The 16499-nt window shown below is 35.2% G+C and overlaps 1 protein-coding gene across 10 annotated transcripts in view; it reads left to right on the forward strand.

Moving 5' to 3' along the window:
- Nucleotides 1-16499, forward strand: part of Tcf12 (transcription factor 12) — a 348998-nt gene that overhangs the window by 163515 nt on the left and 168984 nt on the right. For all 10 annotated transcript variants that reach the window (XM_071608299.1, XM_071608302.1, XM_071608300.1 and 7 more), the window contains one exon: nt 11581-11683. In XM_071608299.1, coding sequence (XP_071464400.1) covers nt 11581-11683 — 103 coding nt within the window. The remainder of the gene's footprint in view (nt 1-11580; nt 11684-16499) is intronic.

The following is a 16499-nucleotide window of genomic DNA, read 5'->3' on the forward strand; positions in this document are numbered from 1 at the left end:
GACCGCAGTAGCCTATGTAACTGGAGATGATAATGGAGGTGCCCCAAGATGGATGCAGTATCTTACAGAGATGGGACTGGGGGGTGGGGAGGTTACACTCTCTTTGGGATGCCTGCTCTGAGATGCAGCTGCTTCTAAGCCCTGTCTGTTGTCAAAAAGGTAGGGGCTACTGTGTGGGGAAGGCTATCGCGATGACTGCAGTGTCCCAAGTTGGAAGTGGGTTAGTCTTTGGCCCCGTAGTTGTGAGGGGAGCGAACTGGGGTCTTCTCTGGACCTCGGTCTTACCTGATCCCAGGTCTGAGCTTCCGCACTTGTCTGCTGATTGGAAAGGGCAGTCCTGTGAAGGGGGTTGAGCTCTCTAGGGCATCTGCTGGTGGTGGAATGGACCCGGGCCTACTGTGAGCCTGGATCCCGAGCAGCCTGTTGTGAGCAGATCTGGGCCAGCCTGGGTTAATAATTTTTTTTTTTGGTTAATAATTTTTAATGAAGCATTTTATTTCCTTAGGTACTTGAAGTAGAAGGATATTCTACACTTTTCATGCACCTTGTGTTAGGACTTGTAGGTTTGACTTGCTGAAATTAACTTTCAAAATCTATAAGCAGGATTGTAATTTAATCCCAAAGACATTCTCTGCTTTTAAGATTTGTTTAAGTATAAATATAATAAAGAATTGAACAATGTAGAAGGTGGACATATACAATATGGAAAATGTTTGCTGAAAATAAGTCTCTTAGAAGTACCAAAAAAGAGATTTGTTCAGAGAATTCAACAAGAACTTTAAAAGCATGTGACAGTTAATATAACATAGAATACTGGTGCAGAATATTAAGAGAGTTTCTTAGTCACAGTTGTTATTCAGAGTTTATCTTGTAGTCTTGATTAGGTTACCTTGACGTTAGGTGAAATGAGATCTGTCTTGCTACACTTGCCACTTTGTTAGTTATAATCCCCTGTGAATTGATAATTGGTATTTGGTATATGGCATCTCTCTTAACCCCATCTTTGCCAATCCTTTACTTACAGATCATAGGCAAGACATTTAACTTTTCTAGTCTTTTATTATCTATACAGTAGGCAAATAAGTATGAACTACATGATTTCTTAGGTTTTTAAAATCGCATCATGTAACAGCTGGATTCAGTGTGTGTGTGTGTGTGTGTGTGTGTGTGTGTGTGTGTGTTGCACATCCTATTTAAGTGTCCTTTTTTCTATGAGGGCTATTAGAGTTGTTTTTGATTTTTCAACATATAGAAGGACTTCAAACAGATAAAATCTGTTGTACTAAATACCACAAAGCTACAGGCCAGAGAAGAAAGCATCAACTCTGATTTCTTTTACTGGATGTTATTAGCATTTACTTAGATTTGTGAGCATGGATGGACTGAACTTAAGACTCAACAGAGTGAACATTTTGGGTGATCATTTGGTATCTCATGTTCAAAAGTTCTTCATAATCTTCCACACCAGTATTTCATGTATCTTAGTATCCTTTCTATCTCTAAAATTTATTGATTCTCTTTCTCCTACTCATGCCAATTCAAGACTTTCTCTTCAGTCCAGGGTTAAAGTAATTCTGTGAAACTATTTCTTTTTCATGGGGCGGGGGCTGGGGGGGGGGACCTGACGAGATTTTTCATCACCTTAGTGGAAATTTAAGCACTTAATTATACACCAAAGTTCTGTGCTGTTCTTGCCGTTAAAGAGTTTTTGGAAGTGGATCACAAAAATAGCCTTCCAAACAACAAAATAATTTGTATACTGGCAATATTTGGACAAGTACCATAAATTCATGTATATTGTATTTTCTGAATAGATTTTCCTATTTAATCATACTAAAATTAATTTATATCAAAACTGAAACTGTGAAGTGTTCAGCTGTAATAAAAACACATACAATAAAAAAAATGTCAGTCTCCCTGTTAAGGTGGTTCATTACATATTAGCACCGGATCAGTTAAAGGATAATAGAAACTTAAAATAATGATTACTAAGTGGCTTTTTCAGATGTAGAACTGACTCATTAACTGTAGCATTGTTCATTTTTAATCTTCCTTAGTTTAATACTTTTTCTTAATCACCTACTAGGTACCCATTAGCGTGCTTGTTACTTGTGATAGAGCTGAGAGTGATTTGACATAGATCTCAGATAACTGTTATCCAGTCAGTGCACTTCTCTTTTCCAGAGGAATGTTAACTGAGTAAGACAAGTCTGTCTGTCTGTAACAAAATATCTGATCAACTGTAAGGTTTATTTGGGCTCCCAGTTTTGGAGGTTTCAGTCTGTGGTCTGCCAGCCCTGTTACTTTTGGGCCTGTGTAAAGGCAGTACAGGTGTCGGGAGGAAGCTGCTTACTTCATAGCAGCCAGGAAGCAGAGAGGAAAAGGAGCACATGGTCCCAGTGTCCCTTTCAAGGGCACACCCCAGTGATCTCATTTCCTCCTAATAGGCCCCACCTCCTAAAGATTCCACCAACTCCTAATAGTGTCACAAGCTGGGACCAACCCTTTAATACAGGACCTTTGAGGGAAATTTATCTAAACCATACAACCTTAAAGCTTTTGTTTAAAAAAAAGCATAGCCTTATATATTTAGATGTTTATTTTGGTGATTTATCTTAGTGATAAGTACATATCTATAATAAGGATACTTTTCTTTTAAACTTCATTTATTCTTATTTGTTTTATTTCCATTTTTTTCTCACTTTGAGATTCAGGCATCCTCTGGAGCTTGCTGTGGCTTTTGGCAAATTTTATTGGTTTTTGCCCTTAAAGGTGATTCAGTTTCATAACTTAATGTGAAATCTTTTGGCTCTTGGAATAACCAAAAGTCCCTGTTTACTTGTTCAAACCAGTTAGGTATGTTAGTACCTGATAAGCCTTCTTTCTGATAGTTACTACTGTTCTATTAGGAAACAGATTGAACATTTATAGAGTCTTAAGCTCTGCAGCACTTTAAAGATTTAACAGTTGAAAACTCCCTCCCTCTGTCATTTATTGAGCATTTGCCATGTATGTGCCAGACATTGTTCTGATAATTCAGTTGTGAAAAAAGAAAAACCAGACATGGTCCCTGCCCACTTAGAATTGTAAGATATAATAATCTGTAGCTGGAATGATAATGGCTAGCATTTATTATGTGTTTTCTATGTTCTGGGAACTTAAGTGCAACATATATTAACTCATTTAATCCTTTTGCAACCTCCTGTAAGGCTAGGGTAGTATTATTATTATCCCTATTATACAAACAAGGAAACATAGGCAAGAAAGATTAATTTGCTCCAAGTCAAACAGCTAGTATGTAGCAAAGGTGGAGTTCAGATCTGCCAGTCTGGCTCCAAAAAATTCCACATTTCTACTACGCTGTACTATGCAATTATAACAGATAATTGTGGCATAATTTAAGCAGATAATTAAATATGCAATTTTAAGAAGTGTGAACAGGAGTGTGATGAAAATGCTTACTGCCTAGGGAGCAGAGAATGAGCTCACCTGATTTGGTCAGGTTAGGATCAGGGAAAGCTTTTCTGGTAAAGTATATCTTTATTGAAAAAGTCTTTTTTCCCTTCCCTTCCCAATATTGAAAAGTATTAGAATATTCTAAAATAGAATTTAGACAATTGGTTTCATACAAAATTTTTTTAAAAAAATGTTGGTTACATTTTTCTTATGGGCTGGGTGAAATAATTTTTTAAAATGAGCTATTTAAAAACATAACCCCAGGTGGACAGTGTAAAATGCCTGTAATCCCAGTGACTCAGGAACCTGAGTCACAAATTCAAGACCAGCCTTAGCAGTTTAGTGAGGGCCTGTGCAACTTAGCAAGACCCTGTTTCAAAATAAAAAATGAAAAGTGTTGGGGATGTGGGTCAGTGGTTAAGCCCTTCATAGGCTCATTATTCAGTAAACTCACCTCTTCCAAATTAACCCAGGAATAATGGCCATATGCCTGTAATCCCAGCCCAGGAAATCCTGAGGTGGGAGAATACTTGAACCCAGAAATTCAAGGCCATCCTGGGCAATTTAGTGAGACCTCATCTCAGACAGAAGGGAAAAGATCATATGTTTTACTTCTACAAAATACCAAATAAAATAAATAGAGCTAGATTATTGGTATAGGTTTTTTTTTTTTTTTTTTTTCATTTTGTGATGGAACAAAATACTTGATTATGTGCTAGTTTAAATATGGAAGCAGCTTTGATTGATCACTTGGGGTCTACTGTCATAGTATAGCAGAGATTAATGTTTCTAAATTTCTTGCACCATAAAATGAGCCTACACAGAAGTGTGAGATGCTTTTTATAGAACACATTTCATAATATCAAAACATTTATGAAGTGTTACATACTCACAAATGAACCTGAGTTATAAATTAAATTTCTCTATCAATTTTATTATAATGATTTCATTGATTATTAATCTCTTTAGTGTTTTTCCCTTTTCCATTCCTTCCCTTCTTTCTTCCTTCATACTAGAGATTGAAGACTGGGGCTCACTGTTGCTAGGCAAGAACTCTACCACTGAACTATATCCCAGTTCTGCAAATATTTTTATTTTTGAGATAGGGTCTTGCTAAGTTGTGGAGGTTGGCCTCAAACTTGAGATTCTTCTACCTCAGCCTCCTGAGTAGCTGGGATTACAGGAGTGCAGCACAGTGCCTGCAAAGTGCTTTTAATTTTTATCATGAGATCAGAACAGGATATATTTTTTTGTGGTCAATAGTATACTGAGAAGCTAGTCTAATAAATGATTCCGATAGTATTGCTTTGCCTTTATTTTATTTTTCAATTAGGAATTATTCTTTCTTTTAAATAACTTTATTTTATTTATTTATGTGGTGCTTAGGATTGAACCCAGTGTCTCACACATGCTAGGCAAGCACTCTACCACTGAGTGACCCCAGCCCTTGCTTTGCCTTTATTATGGGTATCATCTCATATATGAAAAATCTCATACTTATTAACAGTCTGCTGTTTTAAATTCCTGGTTATCTAACCTATATCTTTTATTGAGGCTCTATGAGAAGTTATCTTCCATTAAAAAAAACATGCATACATAATATTATTTTGCTATTCTAATCACTTTGGATTTTCTCTTAACTGTGGGATTTCTTTCTACTTTTTGCTTATCTGGAAATTTGTGTTGTTTTAATGTGGTTCTGGGGTGGAGCTTGGAAGGGATCCCTGTCTATGCTTGAATTTCTCTTGAGTTAGTCAGGTTTTTTTTTTTTTTTTTGGGGGGTGGGGTACCAAAATACCTGAAAACAGCAAATTAGAGGAGGAAAAGTTTATTTTGGCTCACAATTTCAGAGGTTCAGTTCATGGACAGCTCACTTTGGGGCTGAGGTGAGGCAGAGTATCATGGGGGAAGGAAATGGTGGTAGAGCACTTTCCATTGTTAATAGTAGCCAGGAAGCTGAGAAGCCACAGGGAAGATGAACCTTTCCACGGCACACCCCTTTTGACCCATCTCCTGGAGCCACATCCCACCTGTTTTCAGGTACCACCGTTAGTCCTTTCAAAGAAGGATGAATTGATTAGGTTTCAGCTCTCACAGTTCAATCATTTCACCTCTGAACATTTCTGCATTTGCATAGGAACTTGTGTGGGAAACCTCATATCCACACTGCGGTATTCTCCCCCTGGCCCCCAAAAGTTTATGTCTATCTCATAATGTAAAATACATTTAGTTCATATCCAAGAGTCTGGATAGTCTTAACAATTCTAGCACTACCCAAAAGTTCACATTCAGTTTTACTTGAGACTCGAGGCAAACTCTTGACTGTGAGCCCTTTAAAGATCAAAAACATGTGACATATACAACATTTCTTTTTCAAAGGGAGAATATAGGCATAGGAAGACAGGATGTGACCAAAACAAAACCAAAACCCAGCTAGACAAACAGGTCTTGTAATGTCACATGCATAATCTAGGAAACATGGTGTTGAGATGCTCTCTAAAGGGCTTGGACAGCCCTATCCCTTTGGCCATGCTGGTTACAGCCCACATGACCTCTCTTTTTCAGTCTGGCTGTCTCTGCTGCATACAGCTATCTTTGTCAGACAGTGTATGTTACTGGCATCTCTTAACTCCTGGAGTCTGTTTCAGCTTTGGTTTTACCTACATAGTTTCATACCTCACCCTGTATGGGTTGTCTCTGGAGATTCTGACCCTCTTACTTATTGCCTGGCCTCCTTTATCAAAGACCTTTCTTAAAATCTCAGTGGGTGCCTCTTTGACCTCGTAAGTACAGCATTCTGCATTCCTGAAGAACCAGCACCAAGCAGTGACACCAAGGTCTGCTGCCAGCTCACATGGTAGCTGGGTCCCCGGGTATCACATCTGCAGTGGCCTCTGAGAAGCTTAAAACAACTGCCTAGGCCCCACCTGTTCAAGGGAGGTGCACTGGGTTCTCAAAGGAATTTTTCTTTCAGACCCTTGAGTCTGGGGTGGATGTGGTCTTAGAAATTCCTGAGAGGTCCTCAAGCCATCCTTACCTTTTTCTCTGTGTAAACTACTTAGCATCTCTGTCATGACTGTAATCTCTACAACAAGCAGACCTTTCTTGACCCCAGTCTTACAAACACTTTTCTGGCCAAATCTGCAAGTTTTAAAAATCTTTCAGCTCAGCCTACAGAATGGGAGAAAATAATTACCACATGCATCCCAGAGCATTAATATCCAGGATATATAAAGAACTCAAAAAACTTAATACCAAAAAAACAAATAACCCAATCAATAAATGGGCAAAGGAACTGAACAGACACTTCACAGAAGAAGTAATACAATCAGTCAACAAATATTTGAAAAAATATTCAACATTTCTAGCAATTAGAGAAATGCAAATCAAAACTACACTGAAATTTCATTTCACTCCAGTCAGAATGGCAATTATCATGAATACAAGCAACAATAAATGTTATCGAGGATGTGGGGGAAAAGGTACACTGACACATTGTTGGTGGGACTGCAAATTCTATGGAAAGCAGTATGGAGATTCCTCAGAAAAACTTGAAATGGAACCACCATTTGACCCTGTTATCCCACTTTTCAGCATAATCCCAAAGGATTTAAAATCAGCATACTGTGGCGATAGAGCCACATCAATGTTTATGGTAGCTTAATTCACAAAATCTAAACTATGGGACCAAACTAGGTCCCCTTCCACAGCTGAGTAGGTAAAGAAATTGTGGCATATATGCCCAGTGGAATATTTCTCAGGCTTAAAGAAGAATGAAATTATGGCATTTGCTGGTAAATGGATGGAACTGGGGAATGGAGAATATCATGCTAAATGAAGTAATCCTTTAAGGACAAATGTTTTCTCTGATATACATTGGATTAGACAGAGAAGAGTGAAGGAAGGGGAGAGGGTATGGGGGTAGGAATGTTACTAGATTAAACAGGACATTATTATCCTATGTGCGTGCAGGATTATATGACTCTACTTTATGTACAAACAGCAGAATGAGAAGTTATACTTCATTTATATATGATGTGTCAAAATGTACTCCTCTGTCTGGAATAATTAATTAGGACAAATAAAAAAATTAAAAATTCTTCAGTTCAGGGCTGGTGCTGTAGCTCAGTGGTAGAGTGCTTGCCTAGCATGTGTGAGCACTGGATTTGAGCCTCAGCGCCATATTAAATAAATAAATAATACAATAATATTTATTTAAAAAATCCTTCAGCTCTGTTTTCTGCTCCTTTTTCTCACAATAAACCTGGCTAAAAACTACCAGCAAAATCCATGCCACTGACTGAATGCTGTGCAGCCTTTAATTTTTCTCTACCAGAATAATGAGTGTATCATTTTAAAATACAGCATCACACAATCTAAGAACGTATACAAAACATAGACAAGTTTTTTGCTAGAATCTAACATGAATGGCCTCTAGTCCAATTCACAGTAAAATCATATTTTCTCTGAAATCTCATGAGCACAGTCTTTACCATCTTCATTTAAAAAAGAATTTTTTTTAACTTGTAAATGGACACAATATTTTTATTTATTTATTTTTATGTGGTGCTGAGGATTGTCCTCATGCTTGCGAGGCAAGTGCTCTACCATTGAGCTACAACCCCAGTTCTACTGTCTGCATTTTGATGTTTTATAAGGTCTACTTAAAAAAATTCTAAGGCTTCTCCAGCCTGCATCTTCATACTTTTGCAAACTTCTCTCACAAACCAGCTCCAAAGGCTTCTGAATCACATGGTCAGGCTTCCATGGCTGTGACCAAAATACCCAAGGAGAACAACTTAGAAGACAGAAGTGTTATTTGGGCTCACGGTTTCAATGGGGAAGTGTAGGCTGACAGCATTCCTCTGTTCCTGAGGTGAGGCAGAATATCATGGCAGAAAACTGTTCAGCTCATGGTGCCAGAAAGCAGATAGACTAGCCTCGCTCCATCTGTCTACAACTACCATTTAGTTCATTCAAAATAGAATGAACTGACTAGGTTACAGCTCTCACAGTCCAATCATTTCACCTCTGAACATTCCTGCATTAACAGGAGATTTTGGAGGATACTTCATATCCAAACCATAGCATTTCTCTTCCATATTTGAAAGAGATCTTTATTTCCATACTGTCTTAAGTTCTTGCTATTAGAAATGTTATCCATGAACTAGCAGTATCAACTTACCCTTTAGAAATGCATCTCAGGCCCCATCTCCAACCTTATGCATCTTAACATGTATTTTAACAAAGTCTGTGTTGTGGGGTAGGATTCTTCAAGTTTGCAAAGCACTACTCTAGGTATCATCCAGCTGGATGATTCATTAACAAGCTAATAGATATTTATGGATCTTTCTAGAACTGACAGTAAAAATGTGGCCTATGGTAATCTTTGTAAATTATTTCTAAGTATTCATCTTGGCTCACTAAAAGTTATATTCAAGGTAGGATCACAACTACTTTGTAGAATATGGATAGTGAGTAATCTCAAATAGACTTTGAAGTGAGGTTTTGTTCTAACACTATGACAGGCATTTCTGAGTCCTGTCTCTGTTCCCTTCTCCAGTAGCAGCTTGCATTTGTAGACGAAGAACTATTTCTTTCTTGCTTCTTAGGCAATAGATTTTAAAGGAAAATGTATTCATTAAGATGAGCCTCTAAATATGTGAGGGGGTACTGTTTAAATTTCTATTAATATTTATTTTAAATCTGGTGATTATGCCTTATTTTTTAATATATGGATTAATAGTATATGCATATATGGTCTGGCGTTGTGACTCAGCGATATAGTGCTTGCCTAGCACATGTGAGGCGATGGGTTCGATCCTCAGTACCACATAAAAATAAATAAATAAACAAATGAACAAATAAATAAATAAATGTATTTTGTCCAGCTACAATTAAAATTTGTTTTAAAAAAATAGTATTTGCATATAATAAATGAAATGACAGTTATTGAGGGCTCATATTCAAATCCTATATGTAAAGGAAAAAAAAGCTCATACTTTTGACTGCTACTCTGTGATGTACCATGCCAGTCCAAGATTTTATATGTGGAATTGTTAAGCAGTTGAATGCTGGGAAATAATATTGTAGTAAATTCTGTTCTATTTCCTGGATTATGTGGTTGTGTGTGAATAAAGGACAGTATTTACTATATATTGTATGGTTGAAAGTTAAATATTCTTTGGTCTGGGGACAGAAAGTCAGCCATGTTAAATGATAATCTATAAAGTTAATAAACTATGTACAATAATTTGACAGATCATAAATATGTATCTAAAACAGATTATTTGTTTGCAGGTGCTTTAGGAAATAATTGTAAGTCAACTTCAGTGTTTTTATAGTTGTGAAAGGAAAAGAAAGCTCTTTTATTAATACTAGAATGAAGAGAAGTAAAATTGAGGAATGCTGAGAACATAATCATTTAATTAACCTTTGGCTTTCAAATGTACTGTGAACAATTAGTTGATGTACAAACACATTGCAGTTAGCATTTTTCCAGGGTAATATTGTTTATGATAATAAGCATTATTTCAGTAAGTGTTTTATAGATTTTGATGCATTATTTTGACCTTGTGGCTAAAAATGGCAGTAGGAATGGGTATCAGAGAGAATATCCAGATATTTGCAAGTTCATTTTAAGAATAAAAGTAAACTTCATGGAGTGGTCTTTCTGGAAACCATCCTATTTTGTATACAGCTACTGCTGCTTTTGGCTGTCCCATTTGGGACTAGGGTTGTGGTTTTTGAGGGCACCCTTGTGGTCATTACCAAGTTGTAAATCTTACCCACATACTTCTTATGTTTGTTACATGTGTTATCAGTGATTCTAAATAAGATAGAAATGAAACAGATTCATTTGGGAGTTAGCACCCTCAGAAGAATAGTTTTAAAACTGCATGGCAGAAGGAGTTGTGACACGCATCTATAAGCAGTTGTAATGATTTGATAGTTACTTAGCTCTGGGTTCCTAGCCCTTTGGTTGAACTGTGAACATGCTTACAAAGATAGTGAGGCCTGTTTCAACCCCATTAATGTCTTCTTGAATGTTAGCCTGCAGTTTGGATAATGATAAATGTTCAGTGACTGATTTTATAGTCCCAGGGGATTCTGGGTGGTTTCTGGTTTCTGTGAGGCAGAGCAATTTTCTCTCTTACTTGGGCCTCTTCTAAGTGTTTTTTTTTTTTTTTTTTATCTTTACTATGTGGTTTTAAATTGGCAAAGGAATAGGTATCATATGCATTTTCAATTAACTGTTATTCAAATACTTGTTTAGAATCAATATGATTTTGGAGGTGATACTATACTTTGTGTAAGAGTCTGAGAAGCAGGAGTTTTTCATTAATAGGGATTTTGTAAACTTTATCTTGCCCGTGTTTTGCTTTTAGAAAATCTGGTAAGCTATAAAGAGAAATTTAGTAATAGCTGTGTGAAATGATAGCATTAGCTTTAATGTCTTCATGGTGTTTGCAATTTCTTTTTTCAAACTTAAGCATTTAAGTCAAGTCAGTTATATTTATCAACTGTTCTTTTTTACTTAGTTAAGTTTCTACTTGTTATGCAAATAGTAAAAGAAATATAAACAGACCTTTCTTGTTAAATAATTGTTTGCCATTTAGGAAAGAATTTATTCCCAATATACTGATTGTAGTTATTTTTAGTATTTTAAATAACACTAATTGCCCAATCCTTTGTTCATAAGGTGCAAGAGCAGAGAAAGAATAGTGATAATCATTTTTTTTAATTTATAAGAATTGAATGATCCATAGAACTCTCCTTTTGAATGTAATGAGATCATAAAGATAATTTTAGTAATAGTTTATAGAATTTTGATAGCTCCTCTCTCTTGTCAGAAGCACTGATTAAAAACATTGGGTTTATGGTGTTTTGTTTTCAGAAACTTAACTTTTCTTTAAGATCAATCAATAATTTTTTTTTTTTTACTTTAAAACCTTAAGAGGAGGAGTAAAAGGAATACTATGCTATTCTGCTTTTAAATGATAAATGAGGATCTTGGTTAGGAATAACTATTTGTAAGTCTATGTATTAATTAGGTGAGTGTCTTTATGCTCAGTTAGTACTACCAAATAATCTCTTTAATACTCTGGTCTTTTTCCCCCCTAGGGTTTTACAGACAGCCCTCATTACAGTGATCACTTGAATGACAGTCGATTAGGGGCCCATGAAGGCTTGTCCCCAACACCTTTCATGAACTCAAATCTGATGGGTAAGTTGGTGATTCTCTGCAAGTATTCTCAAAGTCCCTGTGGTCAGAGAAATTTTTAATTCCCTTGTTCAAGAAGGACACGTAAGTATCCCGAACAAATTTTCTGAGTTTCTAGAGGCTTCTAGGGCTTTCCTGGGTTCAGCTTGAAGAACAGCATCCAAAAATTTGGAATCTTCTTATAGATAATGCCCTGTTGTTATTGGTATCAAAAAGAAAATAACAGTATTTTAACTCACTTTTGACAGTGTCTGTGTTACCTCAAAGCATTGCATATTTTCTGTTTTCTGGGGCAGGTGGTTAGCATTATTTCAGGGGTGCTTGTAATTTACTGTTTGTCTTAATAGTTGTATGTATGTGGTAATTAAAAATATGACAGAACAGTGATTTTAGGCAGATTTTACTCATATTTGACAGTATTTCTTTTGGCACTGTTTGATTAAAAGCTAATGGTATGTTTAGTTATTGTAGAGATTGTGTTAAGCACTTTAATTCATGTTGAGGATGCTTAAAGGTTTGGTCTGCAAAAGTGAAATGTACTTTGCAGAGTAAGACCTATCACTTAAACCTGATATTTATGTTTTGGCAAAACCTTTATGGTTTTCATTCTTCCTCTCTCCCTGCTGCTTGCAGAACATCCCACCCCCACCCCGCCTTTCTCAAATGAAAGTTTATTGTTGTTTGGTCTGAAATAAGCCCAAGTTTTGGTTTTTTTCCCAATTTGGATAGTATTTATTTATATTTATATATATATATATATATATATATATATATATATATATATATATATATAAATTTATTTATATATATAATATTATTTGTACATGGACATAATACCTTTATTTTATTATTTCATTCATTCATTCATTCATTTTTTTAATGTGGTGCTACCTCACACTGAGCCACAACCCCAGCTCCTCCTTCTTTTTAAATAAGCAGTAATTTGACCTTTTTTCAAAACTTGATTCAAAAGAGTCTGTGTGTTTCATGATGTTATTTTTCTTTTTGCTATTGCTGTGGCTGAGCACATTACAAAGGCTTTATTTAATCTGTTTTACTGATTGTCATTGGTGTCATGTAAATATGGAAGGATTGTGTAATTGACATTGATTTCATTACTTATTCTGTTTCTTAAGGACATGACCTATATTGTGATCTTAGAATTGTCCTTTTGAGACACAGTCTTGCTAATCTAAGTGGATTACCCAAATCCAAAATCCTGGTGGTCTGCAGATTCTTTCTAAATGGTTTTGCTCTGAACAGTCTTTGTTTCTTTCTTCTGTCCTCTGTAGTGTTTAGAAGACAAAGTCTGATGTTCTAGTGTGTATTTTGCCTAAGGCAGTTGACAGTTTAAAACCAGAATCATTGAGTGTGACACAAGAGTAAAAAAAATCTAATCAGCAATAAAACTTGGTTTTAAAATCACAGTTTGTTTCAACATAAGCACAAATGAAAATCATGGCATTAAATATATTATTCCAGGTAAAAATCAAAGTTGAATTTAAAACAAAATAATTATTTGGTCATGGAAAACAGTTTTTTAAAAAAACTTACTGAGTTTGCCATCAAAGTAAAATAGACTAGACCCTCCAAATAAATTCCTTTTGCATCTTAACTTGACCCCAATAGTATTTAATTTATATTAAGTATAGTAGGGCAAGTTAAAATCAATGTTTTTGTAAATTAGCATTGAACTAAGCTTCCTTATTGAGGCTATCACTCTGCATTGTGAAAAATAAGAAATTGCCCCTTTTCTATTTATGTTCTTACCTTTATTTGTTGCTCACAGAGATGACTCTTAGACCCAGTAGAATTGCATCACCAGAAAACTGAGAGCTAAGGTGACTATTAAAATTGTGGGGGACAAATGTAGGAATTAAATATAGTTCGGGAGGTATTATGCATGCCAGTCTTTTGTTATAAGCAGCTCTTGACTGTAATTCTGTAAAAAGTGTATCTGTGATTCAGTTTGAGGTAACATTTTCTCATTTGGAACAATTATGAACACGTGCCTGTTTCTTTCTTCAGTTTTCAAATAATTATTGGAATTACCTTGTTTAGTTGATCAAATAGATTTAACTATCAAAATCAGACCATAGATTTTGGTTGCAAGTTTTAACTACCTACTTTGAAAGGATTTATTTACATATTAAAAAGGGAGAAGTAACCCTGAAATGATTAAGCAGATATATTCAAAAGGGTTTGTCTGGTACTTGGAAAGGTCTTGGTTTACCATGCTCATTTCCTTTATTTTCAAGAAAAATGATTAAATGAGTACTTCAGTAGAATGACTTACTGTAAGTAAGCATTCTGCATGGTAGTAGCTTGCTTTTGGAAATGAATGTCTCTTAAATGGCAAGTGCAGCTCTGTACAGCAACAGGCAATCTAACTTGATGTGAACCAAAGTAATTGAACTGTTGGATTCCCAAACATATGTGCTTACAGTACTAGACAGGGTTTAAATAAATAGATTCACTTTTCTAGCTGTTTGATAGTTCAAGGGAGTTTCAGACCGAAAACCTGGATTATTAAAGCTTCGATGATATGTGTCTGGCAGTATTAGAAGCGTTTGAACTGCTGATTCCTAATTGTCACAACAGGTAACACTTGGGGGTGGTGTGGTGAATGATGAATGCTCAGAAACACTTAAAGCTAACAGTAAAGCAGTAACACATTTTATCACTGCTGTCATCATGTAAAAAAACTATTAAGTGTATGTGTAGGATCATACATCTAGCAAATGTTGTTATTTTTTGAGTATTAAGTTCAGCCATAAGCACATTTGCCTGAAGAAATAGTGGATTATAAAGTGCCGTTGTCTTTCATGATGGAGCTTTCAAACACTTTAATGATTTTATGCATTACAAAAATGAGAAATTTTGTCTAACAGGGGTTGATAATGATTCAGTAATGAACAGTTTGCCACAGAAAGTACATTTCTATATTCATTTAGATATTTGAAGTGTTTTATTGAAAGTCAAAAATTACTATGCTGGATTAGTGTTTCTTTTTATGAATTCCAGAATTATCCTATTGATTTGTCAATATGGTATGGCTTGTCTTTTTAGTGAAGTAAGTCTGTTCTTAGCATCAAACAGCTCTGTGTTATATTAAAACTTTGTGCAAAAACCTTGACCATAAAAGTGAATTACAGAATTATCACCAAATAGCCTGGTCTTTTTCTACCCTCTTCTAGCTTTTGCCCATTGCTACACTTTTGATCCCCTTATTAATTTATTTAAAACTTGTTTTGCTTTACGTGTTGGTAATCAATTATGTTTGTGGTGATGATAGGACCAACTCATTAATTGAACATAGGAGCAAATTCTGTTATATAATTCATTTCTAAGTTTTTTACTAGCTCAGCATTTTCCTTAATCATAATTATGAAGACAATGGTTTTGAAAGATGACCATCAAAAAAGTTCACATAATGAAATAACTTTTGACATTATTATATATTTTATGTCAGTTGTCCCCCCTTAGAAGTACAAATTGTATCTTAAAGACTGAAAAAAGAAAAAGCTATTTAACTTTGCTTTTAGTAGTCCGCTGCATTCCAATTTCATATGCTACATAAAAGTCTTTTGTAAAAAGGATCATTAGCTTCTAGGAAACTGGTTTTCCATGGCACAAACTACTGAAAAATATTCTTGGTCGTATGAAGGACAAAACAAATAAATAAATAAATGATAAAATAACAGTACTTTGGAATTGCTGTGTGTGTGTTTGCTATGTATGTTTTTATAACTCACTTTAGATAGGTATTTTAGTTAATTTAATAGGTTTCTAATCAGTAAATCTCTACTTACAGATATTTGACTTATAAACAAACCAGCTGCCCCTTCACATTGCTGCTAGAATATCTTTGCTCAGTTCCATTCTCTACCTCAGGAATTAAAGGGCCCTTCTGGTAACAAAACTACTGTTTTATTTCCATTTAATTGTAGGTTAAATAGGTTTTTGTGGACTTTTCTGGGAATTTAAATCTATTTATCTCATATATTTTTCTGTGTATTCAGTATATATTCCTATATATTTTTTCCTGTGTGTTGAGTATTTCAAACAAACAAATTTCAAGAAAAAACCTTACATATTAGATACTGCCTGAACTATTATTTATGATAAATCTAGAAGTCTCCCAGAATTACAAAAAAATTTAAATTACCAGTTTTAGAATGTCAAAACACAGTAAAATTCTACCTTTAAAGATATCTAACTTTGATACACATGAAATTCTTTTGTTAGATGAGATAATGAAAATAGATAACCATGGTAGACTTCTCTCCCAACTATGTTCAATCTCTAGGACCACACCAAAAAAAAAAAAAATCCTTTTTTCACTTGATAAGTGGCTATTGAAAAGATGAACTATAGCTATAGAGAAACAAATTGGACCAAGCAAAGGGAATTTGAAAAATGAAGAAGGATAGATGATGTTCTGGTCTCTATCATTCTCCTTTTAGATTCTTAATTTCAGTCTTTCCAAATTGCTCCAAATTATCTTTTCTGCCTGCTGTAGTACATGATACCTTATTTCTTAGTACCATGGAACGTTTTCTTTCAGGGACATTATGCGTTTTATATATAATACTCTTCCTGGTGTTATCTTTTTTCATAACCCTACCCAGCTTCTATACTCTGAAAGGCAGACTCTAAATTTTGATATCCTTTCTCTTTTTTCATTTATTTTCCCTTCCCCCTCTACCTTCTTTTCCTGCCTTTCTTCCTTCCTTTTTTAGTGCTGGAGAGGAACCCAGGGCCTCGCATGTGCCATACAGATGCTCTACCACTGAGCTGTACCTCCAACTCTTTGAGG

The sequence above is a fragment of the Marmota flaviventris genome, chromosome 2, assembly GCF_047511675.1.
Source record: "Marmota flaviventris isolate mMarFla1 chromosome 2, mMarFla1.hap1, whole genome shotgun sequence".
NCBI classification, from domain to species: Eukaryota; Metazoa; Chordata; class Mammalia; order Rodentia; family Sciuridae; genus Marmota; species Marmota flaviventris.